Here is a 21,485-nt window from a genome sequence, read left to right on the forward strand (position 1 = left end):
GCCATGAATTCAAAGTTAGTATGGGCTATAAACAAAATATGGTATATAGCATATGATCCTTTGTGCAAATGAAAAAATAGGCACATGCATGTACATGTATATTACATACATTACATACATATAGGACACATTCTTGAGTGTACACATACTGAAGTGTAAACTTCTAGAGGCTACAGAAAAAAATCAGATATCTATATGGAGGACTGGGGAGAGAAGACATTCCAATTTTTTCTGGCCCAACATCTAAGGTATTTGGAATTTTATATCATACCCATTTAAATATTAACTTTAAAGATCATTGTGCAATGTCAAATAAAAGTATTAAATTATGGAAGAGAGCAGATCTGATATGCGATCTGCAAGACAAGGTTAAGTGAATTCAAATACAGAACATGAGTTTAAAATAATGAAGAGATGTGACCCTTCAGTAGACAGTGCAAAGCCCTGTTAACTCTCAGCTTATAAATATGCACATTTTGAATACCTCCTTCCCTTCCTTTCTTTTGACACACAGGCTCACTATCTTCTGCTTCAACCTCACTGGACTGTAAGGCTTGGTTACAGTACATTTTTCTTAGAAGGATATACAGGGAAGTAAGAGGGGAGACATGGGTGTGACACCTGCTTTCCATTTTGGAGCTTTATTGTTTGACAAACAGCTTCTATGCTGTCTGAACTTTCTAATAAGGGAATGTCATTTATCTGAATATTGGAATTTAGACATTTAATCTTTTTGCCTTAAAAAGAATAAATACTGGTCTGAAAAGCAGTGATGTGCAATGCTTGTTAAACACACACACACACACACACACACACACACACACACACACACACACACACACGTATCACAACAGGCTGGGCAGATGGCTCAGGTGACTGGAGTTTGGACTCCAGCCCCAAACAGAAATACAAGTAGGTATCCCAACTCCTGACAAGCTGACTGACTAGACTAACTTAATTGTCCAGCTCCAAGTTCAATGACAGACTATGCCTCATTATGTAAGGTGAAAGGATAATAACTGATGTCAACTGCTGGCTTTCATGTACACACACACACACACACACACACACACACACACACACACACACACACACACGAGAGAAGTAAAGCAAGTCCTTTTACTTTCTGAGAGGACTGTCATTTGGAATGTGTCACAAAAACAATTTGGCAATAGAGAGCAAAATAGTCTTTTAAAAACATGCATGACTTTTGATTTACCTTAGAGAATTTAAGTGCTGATTGTTAAGAACAAAAATTAAGGCTAGAAAGATGGCTCAGTGGCCTTTCTGAGGACCAGTGTTAGCACCCACACAGCAACAATATCTTATATATAACTGTAAATACTATATACACAATTATACAGGGGATCTGGAGCTCTCTTTTGGCCTCTGTATGTATCAGGTACACAGACAAACACACAGGCAAAATTAAAAGTAATAAAAAAATTAAAACAAGCTGAATTTATAACACTGGGAATATAAGATTTAAGAGGCAATAAATTGTTTGGATACAATGGTAATTTCTGGACTTAATAAAGTTAAAATATTAAATATAAACCCTAGTCTGGTAGACATGCCTTTAATTCCAGTACTCAGGAGGAGGCAGAGGCTGGTGGGTCTCTTTGGGTTCAAGGACAGCCTGGTCTACACAGCTACTTTCAGGCAGCCAAGGGTATATATAGTGAGAACCTCCTCTCAAAAAAAAGTTAAATATAAATATGGAGGAAATTTTATTTTACATATGGCTACTTTAATTTTATTTAGAAGTTAGGAAGGAAATCTGCCTGACTGGTAAGAGTCTGGCAAAATTGTCTATGTTTTTTTTATGACTGCCTATATTTTCTCATTTCCCCATCATCATAGTAATCAGAAAACAGTAACCATTACTTACAAAATGCCTTTTAGAAACAATACCTTACCGGAGGAGGAAGTTTTCCTTCAGTTAAAAGTAAAGTATCCCCAGAACGTATCATGAGGTCTTTCAGTATTGCATCCTGGGAACACAGAAATTCTTTTGTCACTTATGGTCTCTGAAAGGAACAGAGACCATTGGATCTTTTAAAGTTTCATGCTTCTATCATCTTCAAGAGCTAAACAATGAAGGCACCGAAGGCAAAGATAAGCCAGATTATAAAATCATAATAGCATTAGTATTAAACTGTGGGTACAAACCAGGACCATGAAAGATCTAAGGAAAGAGAGAATGTGTGAAAATGTGCAATGTATGTGATGCTGAGGAAAAGGGTTGGATTTAGAAAACTTGAGGAAATGAGAAGGAATTTTCTGATAAACAAAGCAAAAGTCAGGGCAGACAACAGTGACCTATTAAGAGCCGAGAGACGGGAAGGAGCAGAGTGGACAGCACCAGGTGGCAACCAGATGGGAATGAAGAAAATCAGTGGACACTGGCCTGAGCTGTTCGAGAGAAACAGAGATACTAAGGTGCTGTGGCTGCTGCAATGGGGAACACCTGCCAGGCCAGGGAAGCTGTGGAAGTAGTTTAGTTAAGAGGAAAGAAAAGCAAGTGCTGGAAAGGGGCAAGGAGAGAGAAGAAAGACCAGTAGGCCTTGGAAGGCCAGGAATAAGTCAGAGAAAGAGAGAGATAGTATAAGACTAGGACAGGGAAGCAACTGTAAAGGTTGGGAGGACACTGCTTTGAAGACAATGTATTTTCTTTGAGATAAACTGATACTGATTTAGGAACTAATCATGAAGAAAGTATCTAGGCATGACAGTGGATGTCAGTAATCCCAGCCTTTGTGGGGCAGAGGCAGGAGGATGGAGGCTTGAGGCTAGCCTGGGGTATGTAGTAATAATACAATGTCTCTGGAAAAATAATAGAAAAGAGGCTAGCTAATTTTAAGACTCAGGAGTCTCTGAGTCTTCTTACTCTGCCATCCAATCCCACCAAGACTCAAGAGGTGGTTCAGTGGACTTCACTACTGGTAAAGAGTGTCCCTGGTATGCCTGTTTAAAGATGTTCTACTGGAAACCAATGCTGATTCCTAGACAGCAGGAAGGCACACAGACAGACTGCACTGACCACAAGATAGCAAGGGCAGGCAGGGGCAACAGTCCTGACCACAGCTCTCTAAGATGTACGGAGCTTCATTTGGCCACCTGCTAAGAATGTGGGTGAGGAGATCTGATGCAATTTAAGACCAACAAATGGACTAATTGGATACCAAGGATCCCAACTACTCAGACATAATCCCTCCTACTGCTGGGCCATGTGACTGGTTGGTAGGGGCACTTATTTACAGAGAAATTCTGAAATTACAAGTTATTTGGGGGATGGGATTTCTGAGTGTCTTCAAAGGCTTTCCTGTATTCCCAGGCCACTTGCTCTCTGAAGTTCCCTGCTTTCTGTGATCTACACCTTAGATGTGCCTGCTCATCAGAGGGGTTTATCACTCATGTCAGAAATGTTTCTACTTAGCCTACACTTGTCATTTATCAGAAAACCAGTTGGAAAAGGCAAACATAAACAGACACATTCACAGTTTTTTGGTTTTTTTTAATTCTAAAGAATAAAAGCTTTCTTTGGGAAGAGGGAATTGCATATGGAAATATAAAATAAGCTTAACCATTTTAAAGAGCAAAATGTAGAAAAAGATGGGCTAGAAAAAGATAGCTCAGTGGGTTATAGGGAGCTTGCCACCCAAACCAGATGAACTTGGAACCCCCATAAAGATGGCATGAGAGAACTGGCTGCAGGGAGTTGTCCTTTTGGCCTCTACAGGCCTGCTGTGTCCCAGCCCCCCATCATATACACAATATAAAAATAAAGCATTTTAAAGCGTAGAGAAAGAATCTTACTTCTTCATATAAAGGCTCCCCAGCTTCATAGCACCAATCCATTTTCCGCAAGTGCCACATCTCTCCTAGGAGGGAATTAGCACCAAGATGAACTCTGGAGGAGAAGCTTTAAGAAGAGTGTGCAAGGATAGCTTTCCAGAGAAAACAGGCAGCAGTGAGCCCCACCCAGTAACAGGATAATTTGTGTGGAAAATTATGTCTTCCATAATATGAAAAATATGAAGTTGTTTCTTCAACTTTAGTTTGCTTTTCTCCCAGCAAGAACTTGTAAATCAAAACTACATGTTTATTGGGGATCTAGCTTAGGAGTAACACTTAGCTGCCAAGTGTAAGCCTCTGGATCCACCCATACTGCACAGTTGGACACAAATTAAACTAAAAAGGACTCTTGGCATAGTGTACTTGCTGCTATGCTACAGTGTTTACTTTGTAACTCTGTAATGTCTGCATTTGTAACTCAAGCATACATGTATACCAGATCACCTATCTTTGACAGACCCCCAACCAGGTTACGTATAGAATCTCTTCTGAAATCCTTAACAAGTTGAATTTGATTTTGTTGTTGCACCTGTGAAATTTCTAAGCTATACAGGAAACTATCTCCATCTACTTAGCAGATAATCTAATGAAAATAGACAGTACTTCCTGAAAGGTATGTTCTCAAAGTGGATGTATTTACAAATGTTAAATACATTTTTATTAGAGTTCTGTTTTTAGTAGACTAACTATACTGGTGAAATGAGAGTTTCTTTTTTTAAAAAAATGTTTTTCTATAGGGAAAATGTTGAATGGGGGAAGTTAAAAACTCTGATTATTAAAAGAATAGCAATGTTGATAAGTAAATATACCCAACAGGCAAAGGAACATGATTTCTTATTTACCTTCAGGTAAGTAAGAAGGCCTCAAGTTTGACTCTCCACAGTACCTGTTTTGTAAGAACCTAATTAGCTGTTAGCACTCACTTAAACATGGTTAAGATATGTCAACTAACTTCCTTCTTCCTTTTTTTTTTTTTTTTTTTTTTTTTTAAGGGGTCGGGTGCAGCAGGATGTAGGGGATCAAATCAAGAGCTTGGAACATGCTAGGAAGAGTATCACTGAGGTTCATCAGCTCTCCTTTTGTTTTTGTTTGGAGACAGGGCTTTGCTATGTTGTCAGTCTAGCGTAAAACTTTTGTTTTGTTTTGTTTTGTTTTTTGTTTTTTTGAGACAAGGTCCCTCTACATAGACCTGGCTGTCCTGGAATGAACTCTGTAGACCAGGATGTCTGGGAACTCAGAGATCCAACTGCCTCTGCCTCCTGAGTGCTGGGATTGGGTGTGTACCATCATGCCTAGGGCCTACAACTTTTGATTTTCCTATTTCTACCTCCAAATGCTGGGATAGTAATTTTTAAAATTATTCTAAGTATCTTCAAAAAAGTCACTAATGATCCGGTCAGTGGTGGCATATGCCTTTAGTGTCAGCACTCTGGAAACAGAAGCTAGCAGATCTCTGGAGTTCCAGTCCAGCCGGAGCTATATAGGAAAACCCTGTCTCAAACAAAACAAAACAAAACAAAACAAAACAAAACAAAACAAAACACTAATGAATTACGAGTGAACATCTCTGCAGTGCACGACAAGAAGCTGGGTTCTGAAAGCAGCTCCCCATTTGATGTCTGGGAATGTCTTCTAGCTCTTGGAACTGCTGAGGATAAATAAAGTACTGCACATGCACTGAAGGACTGCATTGCACTGACAGTATACTAACTGTACAGCCAGGGCTCCTGCCTGTAGAGAAGCCTGGGAACAGGGGAGCACTCACAGAGCAGTATGGTGCCCACCAAGCTTACAGACACAGTTCTGGGTAGGGAGCACTTTCAGTTAATCTCAACTTATTATTTTCTTCATTCATACTATATTTTCTAATTTATAACACAAAATATTGAAACAAAAAGGATGCAATTAATTCTGAATTATTGTGATTTTTAAAAGGTCAGTAAAAGACCTGAACAGTTCCAGGTAGTAGAAACTTTAGCTTTCTTTCTGGATCCAATGTTAGTTATCTTAGCACTAACCTACCATTCTGTTCAGTATGCAAATAAGGACCAGGAGAATTTTGTTATGTACTCACAAAATTTAAGCTATTATTTTTTCCTCACTCTGTAAAATATTGTTCTACAACTCCCACAGAAGGAAGAAAGCTTGAAAATTCATCCTAACTTTCCAGATAACTGTTTTAAAGTGTATGGATAAGATTATATTAACAGGGCAAATAGCTTACCTTGCTGACCTGATTTCTCCAGCATTATCTTTAAACACTGAAAAAAAAATATTACTCAATGTTAGTTTTCTGTTTCTGGTTTATAGTAAGTATGAGGAGAAACCTAGATTCTGTGACAAGGACTAATTTAAGTCTGATTATATACTTCATTGTTCCTGGATAAAGACACAGAATTTCGATGATTCACAAGCTAGCTTTAGGAGCTAAGTAGGCCAATCCAGGTGGGGAAATAGTTTCTGCCACTTGTAACCAGGAATTAGTTTAGAGTTCTGTTCACAATACTAGGCCTGGTGGGTGGCACACACTTGTAATTCCAGTCACTAAGGGTTAAATAACCAGCAACGAAGAACCGAACCAGACATTTAATTCATTAACTTCTTAAAAGGACAAACAGGGTACACATGACCAAGTTTCAGATATATACACACTTAGGAATCCTATAAGACAGGCCAGCCTGAACTAACACCCAGGAAATTACCCACAAACTCACAGGAAAGAACTGTGGAGGCCGTAACCTCACCACACAATGTAAAACACCAGACAACACTTGTCGAAGATTAAAGAAAACAAAAGCATAATTAATAACACCCAACTTCCTGAGGAAAAACACTCCTAACACAAACTCACCCATAAGATCAAAGTTTGAAGTGATATTACCTAAGAACAAAGAGAAGCAAAACCCAACTTCTTAGTTAGTGACTTGAGGTTTAGCTTAAGACAGAAATCTCAACACATGTTTGACTTTTTTGGTCCCTAGCTTCTACTACAGGCCAGGTAACCAGTTATTTTCATGTAGAATTTGCATTATGTGAGCATGAAGATGAGGGCATATATGTGAACTCCACATATCTATATAGGTAGCAAGTTCTTGCTATGTAACTCTGCCTAGCCTGGCCCTCACTATGGAGCACAGGCTGCACAGACTTGTAGTAATACTCTTGCGTCAGCCTCCTGAGTGTTTAGATTATAGAATACTTTTTTTTTCTTCTAACACCTTTCTGAATTTTTTTAAGCTTCCTTCCATAGGATCTCAGTTATTCTCCCTGAAGTTCAATTGTTCCTCAGTCCTACAGTAGGATCACTGTCTTTGTGAAGACAAGCTGCAGCTTGTCCTACACTTTCCTGACCTAGACAGAGAACCAGCACTTACTCCAGGATGCCCTGGTTCCTCCTTCTAGAACCAAGCAACTAGGTCTAGCACCTATCCCCTGGATGCTGGGAATGCTTGCTGCTACTGAGTTGACAGGGAAAGAAACAAGAAAAAAAAAATTGAAGCTTTAATAGAAAATAGGTGCAGTCCATTCAGACTCTCCTAGTTCAAACATAGAAGTCCAGGCTTACTGAAAAATCCCAGTTCTTAATGACACCAATAAGTAATGGGACAAGAGACAATGAAGGATTTTAATATTTTTCTATTAAATCCATTTTTTTGCTGTTTTGAAACAGGGTTTTCTGTCACTTAGGCTGGCTTTGAACTCTTATATAAATGAAGATGCTTCTTGTACCTTCCAAGTGCTGGGATTGCAGGTATGTGCCATCCTGGCTGCATAGCTTAAATTTTTATAGTATTATTAATAATCAGAAAAGTAAGAAGCAACAATAGCAATCTTATTTAAAAATCCCAGTTGGTTCATCAGTCTTCAGAATTGCCTTCCAATGAGTACAAACAAATCCTGGAAATGTATTGTCTTAAGCCCTCATCTTAGGACTTCCAGATCCTGGCACAGGATATCACAGACCCCAAGCTCAAAGTAATTACTTACATCTCCCACCGAGAGTGTTTCTTCTACTATGACTTCCATCTCTGCCCCGGGATGAATGTCAGTTCCAAGAGCAAAAAACAGGAACAGCTATGAGCAAGACAGAAGTGTGAAAATAATTTCCCTGAATTGAAATATCCTAGAAGCCTATTATGCATTTTTTAAAAAAGTAAAGCTAAATGTCTCTTTATTAATAAAAATCTCAGTGGTGGGAACACAGTTGGCCCAGCATTCTTAAGGCCTTAGGTTTAACCCAATGCTGCAAAAACACGCAGACAGGCAGACAAAACAAGCACCAAATTTTGTGTGAAAACAAGATGGTACTGAGTAATTTCACATATCATTTAAGTAACAATTTCACTTTCCTGAAGAAAAATAAAATGCTACTCATGAGCACTAGAATCCCAACAAATGTCCCTACCATTTAATCTACCTCTCTTGTCACAGTTTGTCATGCCTGCTATTTGCTGGCATTCCAAAGAAAGCAGACTGAAGGACAGTGGCTAGGAAAGTAATAAGATGGATCCAGGAGCCACAGGGAACAGGTTCAAAGTCCAGACTGCCTTGACTCAGGTTGTAATGGAGCTATGGTAATAACAGCTCTTTATCTAGGCAGTTTCTGGCAAGGGGATCCACTTTGTAGGATGCTGAAGAGGACCAGGGTGAGGGAAGGTGTATACAGCTATCACATCCCTGCAAGACTCGCTTAATCCTAGTCAGTATTTATAACATCTACTTGTTCAAACTGGTGGCCACTCAAGCTTACACAACCCCGTCAACACAAAAAGAACCCCAGAAATATGCTTAGGAATAGTATTTTTGGTTTCAACAGGAAAAACTATACGTAGTCTAATAACATAAAAATTTAAGGAAATTTAAAGTAACTTTTTACAGAAAAAAAAAAAAAAAAACAACAGCATTCCTGGAGCATTATATGGACCAGTAAGAAAATAAAGACTTTCTAGTAAGGTGAGGTGAACTCTCTTCTGCTGGGCTTTACTGTACCTGAGAGGAAGTCGGCGCTTTTCCCAGACACAATCCCAAGGAACTCCCCATCTTCACCTCTGCTTCCTCCAAAGTACAGGCATCTGGTACTATGAGGAAATTTTATAACTAAGTGAATATTTTGAATTCCTAAGTCTTAGCAAAATGATACCATTTTCTTTGAAAAACCAAGAGGATGAAGACTGGGCTGTAGCTCAGTAGGAGAGTGTACTTATCCTAGGCAAGGCTCTTAATTCCATCCAGTACCACCACACCATTACTACATTTTCATACATACTCCAAAGAACAGGATACTGGGAGAAAAGGGTGACTTGTGCTTCATGTGGAGGTATCACATGTACAGTGGTTATGTTTCACTTGCACATTCCTACAGCGCTCTCATTATCATGTACCACAATGCTAAGAAACACGATTCATACCTAATATAACTTGGTCAAAGACTTGTTTATGTGCATTAAAATCATCTGCATGATGGACTCGCTTCATCCACATTTAAAGTTGTGACAGCGAGCACCATCAGTCATTAGATTCATTTGTGACTGTATCAGGTCTGATGACAAGATGGATCAGAAAATTAAGAAGCAAAGACTACTCATAAGTGGTATGGCAATGGAATAAACAAGCAGAGACTAAGATGTTATGCTATGAAGACCCGTAAACTACACTGACTACAAGGACTGAAGCATCAGAAAGTGTTTTTACTTAAGAAAACAGAAATGGTGTAAGGCCTTCTGTAACAAATGAGATGGAACTATGTCCATAAGCCAGTTTCCCAAAGGCAACTTAAACAGGAAACATCAAAGCCATTATTTACTGTACATGTGTTCTGAATGAGAACCTGCTAGTCTTTGAAAGCTGACAAGATTTACCTGGACAAAGAAGCTTCCCGTTTTTATCAATGGGTCTCAAACAGCTGTTCTCAGCTGTGAATGAAAAGAAGGTGGTTAAGTACTAAACAAAGAGCTCCAAAGCATGTTCTACTACATTAATTTCAGGAAGTACACAGGCGAACCCCAAGCCCCCAAAAAGCAAAACTCAGGATGAACACAGTGGCTCCATACTGTGTCTAAAATCTCAGTGCTCACTCTGGCGGCCGAGGAGGAGGGGCCACAGATTCAAGTTCAGCTCTCCTTACACAATGAGACACTGCCTCAGAATCAAAACAAAACAGAAGCTTCCAAAAAAAGCTTCAAATGTGGATAACCTTCACTTTGCAGTAATGTATATGAATAGCTGAAATGGGTCAGTGTGAAAATTACAATTAGTCAGTGACTTTAACATGTCACTTTAACATGTAAGGCTACATATATATTAGGTAAAGAAAAAAGTGGAATAAATACATATGCATTTTAAACACTAGGAATAGCTGAAAATTTCTGTCTTACAGAACACTCATGTAAATAAAGTGTGGTGGTGTGTATCCCTACTATAAGCACTTGGGAGAAGAGGTTGGAAGGGTGACTCCTGAATTCCAGGCCAGCTGGGGCTACACAGTGAGACCTTGTCTCTAAATCAAAAACCAGAAAACAGGTCCTGAGTGTGGACATGGGCTGTCTTCCCCTCCTGGGGCAGCTGGTGGTGAGGCATGAATACCTTTCTGCTCCTTGGCAAGTGCTCGTACTGTGAGCTCAGCTCCCAGGAGTCTAATTCTGTGTTTAGTGCCAGGAAACATCTCAGAGCTCTTTCACTGTGAAGTCTTTCTCCATTTCCCCTGGGATAAGTTTTTTTTTTTTTTTTTTTTTTTTGTCACAGTTACCAACCACTTGGGGCACTAAATCTGCCTGCAGCAAGTTCCTCTGCTGTATGTCTGGAGCTTCTTGAGTGACAGCTACGTCACCATTCCTGTGGATAGCAGCTGCTTCTATAATGTGACTACAGTTTCTTTGGGTGCTGTCTTATGTGATCCATTCTTGTACAATGTCAGGTAGGGTTATAGCTGGAAGAAGAGGTAACAGAGCTACACACCCACTGTCTGTGTGAGGAAATGCATAAGATATGCACTAGCCAAATCACCAGTGGACTTGAAAGAAGGAATATGACTGGTCTCATATGCACATCTGAACTATTTAACTGAAATTCAAGCAAAATGTAAATGTGCAAATGTGCAAAGCAGACTGCCTTCATTTCAAATATACTTAGCAAATGAATGAGGCCACCATGCAATGCTGAGGATGCAGACCCCTGATCCTGGAGGTGGAGCACACTAGGTTTTCAGTCCAAAATGAATTCTTACAAAGCAAGGCATCAACTTGGAAGGAAGGAGTGTCAATACTTCTGAGTGGGCAAGAATGGCATGGGCTTTAAAATGATCTAACTTTATTAGATTGAAAAAGACTTTCAGATAGACTCCAGAGTTCTATCTCATATACTATACTGTTATGAAGCTGGCATACATTTTAAGTACATATTTCTTGTTAAAGAAGTAGATAAAAGTATTTCCGTAATTTAAAAAGTAGATTTTAAACACAGTGTTTTTAAAATCATTTGTTTCAGTCCCAGCTGGGTATGACACTGCATGCCAGCTACTTGGCCTACTGCAGGAGGATTGCACAAGCTTGAGGCAGGGCAACATAGCAAGACAACCCTTCACACCTTGGTTATAAGCACAGAAAACCAACTTTCATTTTCACTCAAGTATTTTCTGTATATTCTGTGCCAGGGCACTAGGCTAGAAGCTATGATACAGAGTTCATAATGACTCTGCCCTTAAAGAGCCTCATCTAATGGCGGAGGTGAATGGTAATGGCACGAATAAAAAGGCAGTTCGCAGAGTACAGGGTGTTATGAGTGAATCAGCAAGACTGAGACTGCATGGTCAGAAATAAAAGAGTGTTTACGTTAAGAGCAAATGGACAGCTCAAGTTAGAAGATGAGTGCAATGGCAAGAAAGGTCAGAGAGCAGAGCATGGAGAGTCTCTAGGTAGATGAGAGCATGCAAGGGACTCAAAGTCTGCACAGTCTGCTGTGAATAAGCAGAGGTTACAGGTAGGCAGGACCTCACTGTAGGTCCCACAGACAGGTAGCTTTAGGGTAGGGAAAAGCAGAAGGAGCTTTGACAGAAGACATAATGATTTCTGAGAGTCGTTCATGCTGTGTGTGGTGAGTGCTGTTCTGCAGACAACACTGTCCACTGACTGGCTGCAATAGTTTCCTTATCTACTTAGTTGCTCACAGATGTGGACTATTTCCAGTTTGAGACTATAGATTTTTTTTTCTGAGATAGGGTTTCTCTGTGTAACCCTGTCTGTTCTAGAACTTGCTCTGTAGACCAGGCTGTCCTTGAATTCAGGGATCTTTGTGCCTCTGCCTCCCCAGTGCTGGGATTAAAGGCATATGCCACCACTCTCATTTATGTTTTTATAAGGTTGTATGTTTTTTACTTTTCTCCAGTAAATATCTAGAAATAGAATTGGCAAGTAAATGTTTGGCAAGTATACATACACACAAACATTTATATATATATATACAAACGTATATATATATAATATATATAATATATATATATATATATAAAATAACAATCAAGCAAAACCAACCAAAAACCAAAAAACCAAAAACAAATCTAAGTTTTCCAAAGAAAATATAACAGTTTATATTCCCTGCACACAGGAACTCCACAATTGGGATTGGATGTTTGCCTAGGACTTCTCTCTAGAGGCTACGGACACAACCTCCCCTCACAGGTAGGTCTTCCTAATTTGGGCTGGGATGTCTTCTGGTTAAGTTATAAGTATTTTCTGTAAACTCTTTATCCAAGTCTAAACATGTATTTTGTAAGTTTTTCCTCCTAGTTTGTAGCTTGTCCTTTGAAGAGATCTAGTCATGGCTACTTTGGATAATTTGCATTCCCCCCTCCCCCCCTTCCTGTATATTCTTTCATGGTTTGAATGTGCTTTTAAAAAGAAATAGTAAAGTCACCAAGATTTTCTTGTATGTTTTCTCCAAGAAATTCTGTTCTTTTTAATTTTAGCATTGATTTTAGGTTAATATTTTATAAGATGGAAGCTAAAGATGAAGTTCCTTTTTGTACATATAGAAATAGTCAAACGATTCATAACTTGTCTATAGTATACTGGCTTCTTGGAACTCAGCCTTAAAGGGGCAAAAACTATTCTTTGTTCATTGTACATAAACATGGATTACACACATCTATACGCTCTATACGTCTTTCCCAGATACTAAAAGACATGACTAAGAAGAAGTCTTGTAGTCACACAAAACACTGTAATACTTCCTTTAAAGCTGTTTCGGCTACTTTAGGGCTTTTGTTATTGATGCGGTTTTTGAGAAAATGTCTTACTATGAAACCTTGGCTGGTTTGGAATTTACAATATATAAACCAGGTTGAACATATACTCACAGAGATCTGCCTACCTTTGCCTCCCAAGTGCTGAGACTAACCATTACTTTCAATCCTTTATATCCCTATGCAAATTTTAGAATGGTATCTTCTAAAAAATAAAACTGCTACTGATATTGAGTGAGAACACGCTGACTATAGGGAGATAAGCTCTTACCAATAGTGTCCTTTGATTTGTAAATAAGGCACACTATTCCATTTACTCATGTGTTGTTCTTCATGTGGTGATATATTGTTTATGATCTAATAAAGCAACTGAAGATCAGAATGCCACAGCCACAGAAGCTAGGCAGTGGCTTTAATCCCAGGACTCAGGAGACAGAGGCAAATGATCTCTGAGTTCAAAGCCACCTAGGCTACATGAGAGTCAATCAGTCTAAAAGAGAAACAGAGCTCACGTCTTTAATCCCAGCACCAGAGAGATATATAAGATAGGAGCAGGGTCTCATATTCAGGCAATTAGTCTTCACCATGTTGAGGTCAGGATCACCCCAGCCCTGGTGGAGGTAAGAGAGCTCTTTTGTAGCTTGGCTGCTTTGCTTCTCTGATATTCAGCTTGAACCCCAATATCTATCTCTGGGTTTTATTATTCATGCTACATACCGGTGCCCAACATAGGGTACGAACCTATGACCCAGAGATTAAGAGTATTGCACTCTACTGACTGAGCTAGCCGGGCAGTGGTGGCAGCTCATGCTTTTAATCCCAGCACCAGAGAGGTATATAAGGAAGAAGCAAAAGGGTCTTATGTGAGATTCAGTTTCCAGTCACAGGGAAGACGGGATCTTCATTTCAGCCTTGGTAGAGATAAAGAGCTACTGGCTGGCTGTTTTGCTTTTCTGATTTTCAGCTTGAACCCTAATATTTGTCTCTGGGTTTTTATCATTCATACCACATCTTTAGTTTCTTTCCTGCAGGTTTTCTAGTACCCATGGTATAGATTCTGCATATATTTTATATCTTTGATACTGTATGATATTATTACTGTTTTCTGGTAAGCACATCAGGGCAAACACTTGTAATTATAACATTCAGGAGGTTGAGACAGGAGGATCAAATTCTAAGCCATCCTGAACTATATATATATATATATATATATATATAGTGAGACCCTATCCAAAACAAAACATTTTAAACCCCAAATAGTCTTCTTGATTTTGATGTCTCTTTTGTTTTTGCTGTTGACAGATAAAAGTTCAATGGATTCCTGCATATTAATTTTGAATTCTTGAATTTAATGAGATAACACATTTATATTCATTAAAATGACAATGAAAAGGGACAATCACAAACATTAACAAGGACTTGGGAACACACTACTAATGCTTTGAAAATTAGTAATATTAATTTACTAATGGTAAGAGCTTCAGCCACTTTGGAAACTGTATGATAGTTTCTAATAAAAATAAACATAAATTTGCCAGATGATGTATTATAATGTTGTAAGTGCAACCAAGAGCCTTGAAAACACATGTTTACATGAAGATTCATGTCCCAAGTGTGTAAAACAGCATTCCACTGAAAGGTAATGAAATATGAACATCCCTACAACCAAATGGCAGTCAGCACTTGAAGGGAATGAACTGCTGAGAAGTTCTAAATAATGGACAGACTTTACACTCTAGTGCGTAAAAGAAGCCAGATACAAAAGTCTATAAACCACGTGGCTCCATTTATAATGAAATGTCCAGAAAATGAACTGACAGAGACATAAAGTCCATGGATGTTTCTGGAGTGATAGGGATGTTCTAAAATTGAACTGTGATCTTCTATATCCATGCTTGTCACTGAATTACACACTCAAGATGAATGGATTTTATAATACCTAAGTTACATTTCAATGAAGCCATTAAAATCTAACTCTGAGCAAGCAGTAGACTTCCCACTATAAAATTTACATAAACATACAAATAGATCTAAGTCTATGAAATATAGTATATTATGAATACATTTAAGTCAGCTATCCTATTGTCTTGGGGAAAAAGGAAGAAGTTTGAAAAGAACACAGAAAACTTTTTATGGTTCAATTAAAAACAAACACATGAAAAAATATTGACATTTGTCCATTTTGGGTGGTAGGTATGAGAGATTTCCTTATTTTTGGTACTCTTTCATATTTTTTCAATTAAAAAAAAACAAAATTAAGCTAAAAACCAAAAAGCAAATAGAAATGATTACCTAGTTCCTTCATTAATTTTAATTCCTTTATGGCTTTAATTCGAATATCAAACACCACCTAAAATAGAGAAATAAACTAATGACTGTATATAGGTTGAATGGATAAAGATGAGAATGAAGATTATCGGTGCATACACACAAAGATCATTTGAGATATCACCTGACATTCGTTTCGTCTATAGAACTCTTAAGCCATCCTTGACATTATTCTGTAAGACTGAAAGCAAAAGCTCAATAGATCCTAAGTGTTAGGTTTTTATCAAACTGATGTTAATTGGGACAAAAGGATATCATGAGAAATGAAAGAAACAGGTCTCATTGGAAAGCAGTTAACTGACAACCACTTACCTGTAAAAGCCAAGGAAAGAAAACAGTGGACAGGCCCATTCCTCACAATGGGAACAATGGATCTGGGCCCCGTAACAGAGTAAAAAAATGCATAAGAGCAATCCAAGATGACTATGGCTTCCACTTAAATTACTTTAGAATCTTTTTCTTTTTAGCCCACTTTAGGACAATATCCCCCAAGGCATCAAATGCTGGTAAAACTTAAAAGGTAAAAGTGATGTCAGAAAAATGTCCCTGACCCTCCACCAGAATCTACATGGTGCCAAGCAGCAGCAGCCTAAGGTGACAAAGGACATAAACAGTTTCCACAAGGGATCAGGGTTAGTGTGCACTGATCCTACCCTGTTCTTCTAAGAATATCAATAAGCAAAATGTCAAGGATTGGGAAGATGGTTCCAGGAGGTAGGGTCTGCTGACAAGCCTAATGACCCGAGTTTGATACTTGGAACCTGCATAGTAGAGAGAGATAACCAACTTCCAGGTTGTTCTCTGACCTCTACATGCATGCTTGTTCTCACAAACATTTATAAAGAAAAAATTTTAAAGAAATTATAAAATAACATAAAAGGAAACAACATACTAAGTTTCTTTTACTTTTACTTTGCGATAGAAAAAAATTCATTAATATGCTAGTATAGTGATACATGCCTTTAATGCCAGCACTCAGAGACAGAAGCAGATAGATCTCTGTGAGTTTGAGGCCAGCTTGGTCTACACAGGGAGTTCCAGGACAGCCTGAACTACATAGAGAGACTGTCTCAAAAAATAAAAAAGAAAGAAAAAAATTACCTGTGATTATTTTTAAGAAAACTAGAATAATATTCTTCAAATGGAGCCAGAGGAATACCTTTTAAGGCCAGTTGGTTTTATGTAGGACACAGTGTGTATACATAGAATAATTTAGGATAAAAATAAAAACTTGACAACACAAAAACCAAAATAACAAATATTAACACATACGTATATATACCTTAAACAATGCAGAGAAGATACTTAACAACTCTTTGTGTTTGTCAAATCCAGAGGCCTCCATGAGCCACCAAGGTGAGTCCCACATTCTAGCTGACTTCTAGGCTTTAGGAGCTTAAAAAATACATAGTGCTTTGAAACAGGCCACTGGTAGATATAAGCAGTAATAAAGGTAGTAAGATTTAAGATGTCTATTCACACAGCTGTTCTGAAAGCCTAACTGTGTTTTATAAATATAATTTCTGTGTCTAGATACTGCCAGCCAGCTTAATGACCATCTACTCACTGTGTGCTTGGTTGCAGCTATCTGAACCTGCTTCTCTTCAGATTCTAATTGGCAAAAGTTTTTCACTTGGAGCCAGTTCAGTTCATCCACACCAGAAATCCATCTCCCTTGCTTGGGCAATAGACTGTAAGTAAAAAGAGGAAGCTATTGAAAGAATGAGTCCTTAACAAAACACTTTCCTTGGGCATCACTTTTCTAAACTTCGCCATGTATCTTTTAGAGTGACTAAGGAAAAGGGACCACATTCTACTGACTTGCTGCCACAACATCAGCTGCCTTTTTAGGGAACTGTAAGGTAGTACTCTACAGAGTTGGTTTTCATAGTTCTAATCCAAAGTTAAATAATTTGTGCTTGAAAGTTTTCAAGAGTTTTTTTTTTTTTTTTTTAGGTTTTTCAAGATAGGGTTTCTCTGTATTGCTTTGGGACCTGTCCTGGAACTAGCTCTGTAGACTAAGCTGACCTCAAACTCAGAGATCTGCCTACCTCTGCCTCCCCAGTGCTGGGATTAAAGGTGTGTGCCACCAACACCTGGCAAAGGGATACTTTTAAAAAGGAATGGTCAACTGTTATTTACCTGCACAGGAATCACTAAGGTGGCTTTAGAAGATTATTAAAGCCTATTCATTGAATCTGGATTTAACAGGACAGCTATGGACACATGTATAGATCTATAGTGCAGCAAGTGTCATACATATGTAGTTATATGTATCATATACCTGTATTTCATTGAAGAGTTTTTGAGACAGTTTCTGAATAGCCTTAGCTGTCCTGGAACTTACTCTACTGACCAGGTTGGCCTCAAACTCAGAGATCTGCCTGTTTCTGTCTCCTAAGCACTAGTGCCACACTACCACTGCCCAATGAGTTTTGCTTTTAATGTTAGCGACTGGCAGTAAAGTATCTTATCCTAACAAAACTTTCCCATGGACAGAAGAAAAATATGGATTAGCAGAAGGCCTTTTGGGGAATGTAGTGGTTTGAATGAGAATGGCCCCTACAGGTGGAAATGTTTGGGAAGGACTGGGAAGAGTGGCTTTGTGAGAAGGTGTGCCATTGGGGACAGATTTGAGACTGTAGAGCCCACGCAGTTCCCAGTCTCTCTCTCTCTCTCTCCCCTCTCTCTCCCCTCTCTCCCCTCTCTCTCCCCTCTCTCCCCTCTCTCTCCCCTCTCTCCCCTCTCTCTCCCCTCTCCCCTCTCTCTCTCCCCTCTCTCCCCTCTCTCTCTCCCCTCTCTCTCTCCCCTCTCTCTCTCCCCTCTCTCCCCTCTCTCTCCCCTCTCTCTCCCCTCTCTCCCCTCTCTCCCCTCTCTCTCTCCCCTCTCTCTCCTCTCTCCCCTCCCCCCTCTCTCTCCCCTCTCTCTCTCCTCTCTCTCTCCTCTCTCCCCTCTCTCTCCCCTCTCCCCTCTCCCTTCCCTCCCCCTCCCTCCCTCCCTCCCTCCCTCCCTCTCTCTCTCTCTCTCTCTGCCCCCTTGTGGAAAAGATGTAAACTCTCAGCTGCTGCTCCAGGGCCATGCCTGCCCGCCTGCCTTGCTAGTCATGGACTCTAATTCTCCACAACTATGAGCCTCAAATGAAGCACTTTTCTTTTATAAGTTGCCTTGGCCATGGTACCTTATTACCCCAAACACACATTTCTACTCATAGTGTCAGTTCTGGTGAAATTTCCATAGGTGTCAGGCTATTTGGGGGATCCTAAGGTGGAGTACTATTGTATTCCTGTCGAGTTCTTCCCTGTTCCTGCCAGGAGAGTGGAAAATGTGAATGGCATTTGGATCTGGAAATGGTTTGGAAATTAGTGAAAACTGGAAATTAGTGAGAACTAATGAAGTTTTCCTGATTTAATTTTTCTGTCTAGATGGGCCAGTATCCTCCAAGTTGGAATCCAGGAAGAGTGCCACCAAACAAGACTCTGTGGTAAGAATGGGAAACTGAATTCTACCCATGGATCCGTAACTAGTTTCTTGGTTTTATTAGAATAATGCTAGAGCAATTTTGTGATATCAAAATATTAATACAATATACTTTTAATTTGTGTTAACATTTTCATCCTTGTGTTGTAATGTTCTGGAAATAGTATAAATCACTAGCCAAGTTTTGATTTTTTTTTTTTAACTGCAATCCCAGCATTTGGGCATGGTGAGGCAGGAGGAAGGTAATTTCAAGGCCACTGTGCTCTATCTAAGAAGAACTTGTCTCAATAAACCACATAGGCTAAGGAAATGGCTTATAAGTTAAGAGTTCTGGCTGCTCTCCTAGAGAACCTCACTTTCATTCCTATCAGAAGATAAAGTTTAGGTTTTACGATGTTTTCTGAAGACTATCTTTCTTTCTTTTTTTTTTTTTTTTGGACTATCTTCCGGTAGTAGACAACTGGAAGATGATGTCACCACACTTAGCACTTGCTATGTGTGACTATTTTACTTTTCAGTCCTTACACTCTAAGCGGATACTAGTTATCACCTCATCTTATGGATGAAACTGAGCAGAAAGATGAGGTAACTGGTCTAATCTCACATGGCAAACTGGGACACAATCCAGGCAGCTGGCTGAGGACTTGTTCTTACTACTGGGTCATACCACCTCACAAAGGAACAGTTGGGCAAATGGTGATGCATTCAGTAGGAGGAAGCCTTCAAATGAGGATTACAGAGTCTACAAACGTGGGAAAAGCAGGACACAGCTATGTATCAAAAAGGTAGTTATTGGTATGCTTAAAAACCTTCCCAACAATATTTCAATTTAGAAGAGAAGGAAAGCCACCAGCCACTAACATTGACCAAAACTGCATGGTCAACAAAGGGCCAGGATCTCCAATATTCTTGCTCATCTCCCAAGTCCTACTAAATGAAGACTGTCTTTTATAAAGAGTACATGATTCACTCTCCTATAAATGAGGCAGAGAAGTGGAACACCTCCCCTGAGAGGTAACAGAGATCAATGCACCACAAAAGCCACAGGGCTCTGCTTCTTAGCATCTTACACTGACCGCAGAAATGCACTGACACATGGGAGCAAGGAGGTGCAGTGCTTCCGAGTTTCAAATACGGCTGCATTATTCCAGGCAACTGTTCCTTTGGGAAGGCTAAGTAGCTACCGAAAGTCATGAAGAAGACCACAAGGAAAGCCTGAATTGTCCCATGAATCTCTTTTTCCTTATGAGAATGGGCTTTTAAGTTTTATAATGCAATCAGAATTCACTTGGTAGGATTTTATCCTATGAAGGATGGGTGGACCAACCCTGCAGCTGCCCAGGCCCAGAACCAGGGTTATGAGTTGGAGCAACCCTATCTATGAGCTGCTGGAGCACATGAAGGAAGCTGACCCATAGACCCAAAGCTGCAGGATCTCCACAGCACAGGGCAACCATAGGATATTCAAGAAGAGTTCCAGTGAGGGTCCAGCATTAACAGTGTAAACCAAAGGTTTCAAACCAGACCAATGACTCTTTGCAATGAACACTTGGAAGTAAAGATACATGGGTGGACAAAGGGTTTACTGTGTAACTCACTGTAGCTTCCATGATGAGATTTTTCAATTTTTCCCCTTTTTTCTCTTAAATTTTGTTTTATTTGGGGGGGGGGGATGAGGGTAGATGTGAAGGGATGAGGAAACGAATGGGATCAAGACACATTTTGTAAAAGATACATAGAATAAAAAGAAAAGGAAGGAAGGAAGTTCTCCCCCTTTCTCTTTTCTGTGAGTTACCTGTTATCATCATTATCTGAATCCTGAACCAAAATTAAGCTTCCATTTCTGAGACCTTGTTCTCTGAATGTCTTCTTCATGTCTTCCTTGGGAATAGCAGTCCAACACTCTTCATCTGCAGACTCCACACTGTTCGTGAGGATGACACCTACTGGGATGGCCAAGGCTGTGAACACAGTGCCCACTTCTGCATTAGATGGAAAGACATGTGTCGACTCCACCAACTGCTCACATTTTGAGCCTTCACCACTCATTTCTATATGAAGAATGTGTAACAGCAGAGGCTCACAATCAGAACCAGTCTGAATCTGGACTCCACCAACCTGCAACAACATCAACACAATCACAGTGAAAAACACCCTACCACAGCAAAAGCCTCTTCTTGTTGTGCAACCCACACTCTTTCCAACTGAAATAGCTTCTTCACATTGTCTTTTAAGTACTGAAAGAACAACCTTGGATTTTATGTTGAAAATTACTCTTATCCATCTTTTCTGGACTGAAGGTAGAGATTTATGAGTTGCCAAATGGCATTGATGAGCCCCTGGAAACTTAAAGGACAAGGACAGGCCACAGAGCAGCTGAGATGCCCCTCATTCATTTCTGAAAGAGCATTCACTCCTCTGTCATCCCTACCTCAACAGTGCTGGCCACATCCTTCCCTATCCCTACAGCTGTCACGCATACCCCCTGTAGCCTATGGTACAGTTGTTTATATAAGAAGGCCACTGATGACTAACCTACCTCTAAATCTAGCATGTGACAGTCTGGTAAAATGGAGGCACTCAATAA

At 39.5% G+C, this 21,485-nt stretch overlaps 1 protein-coding gene across 4 annotated transcripts in view; it reads right to left on the reverse strand.

Moving 5' to 3' along the window:
- The window catches only part of Usp40 (ubiquitin specific peptidase 40), a 73,298-nt gene that overhangs the window by 14,837 nt on the left and 36,976 nt on the right, over positions 1–21,485 (reverse strand). For all 4 annotated transcript variants that reach the window (XR_007834912.1, XM_051190744.1, XM_051190743.1 and 1 more), the window contains 9 exons: positions 20,694–21,016; positions 16,989–17,112; positions 15,386–15,443; positions 9,717–9,770; positions 8,848–8,936; positions 7,846–7,932; positions 6,083–6,119; positions 3,820–3,884; positions 1,920–1,994 (listed from right to left, as the gene is read on the reverse strand). Coding sequence is in view for 3 of the 4 variants with exons in the window: in XM_051190744.1 (XP_051046701.1) it covers positions 1,920–1,994; positions 3,820–3,884; positions 6,083–6,119; positions 7,846–7,932; positions 8,848–8,936; positions 9,717–9,770; positions 15,386–15,443; positions 16,989–17,112; positions 20,694–21,016 (912 nt within the window). In the remaining variant the exon portion in view is untranslated. The remainder of the gene's footprint in view (positions 1–1,919; positions 1,995–3,819; positions 3,885–6,082; positions 6,120–7,845; positions 7,933–8,847; positions 8,937–9,716; positions 9,771–15,385; positions 15,444–16,988; positions 17,113–20,693; positions 21,017–21,485) is intronic.

Source organism: Phodopus roborovskii, unplaced genomic scaffold (assembly GCF_943737965.1).
Source record: "Phodopus roborovskii unplaced genomic scaffold, PHOROB, whole genome shotgun sequence".
NCBI classification, from domain to species: Eukaryota; Metazoa; Chordata; class Mammalia; order Rodentia; family Cricetidae; genus Phodopus; species Phodopus roborovskii.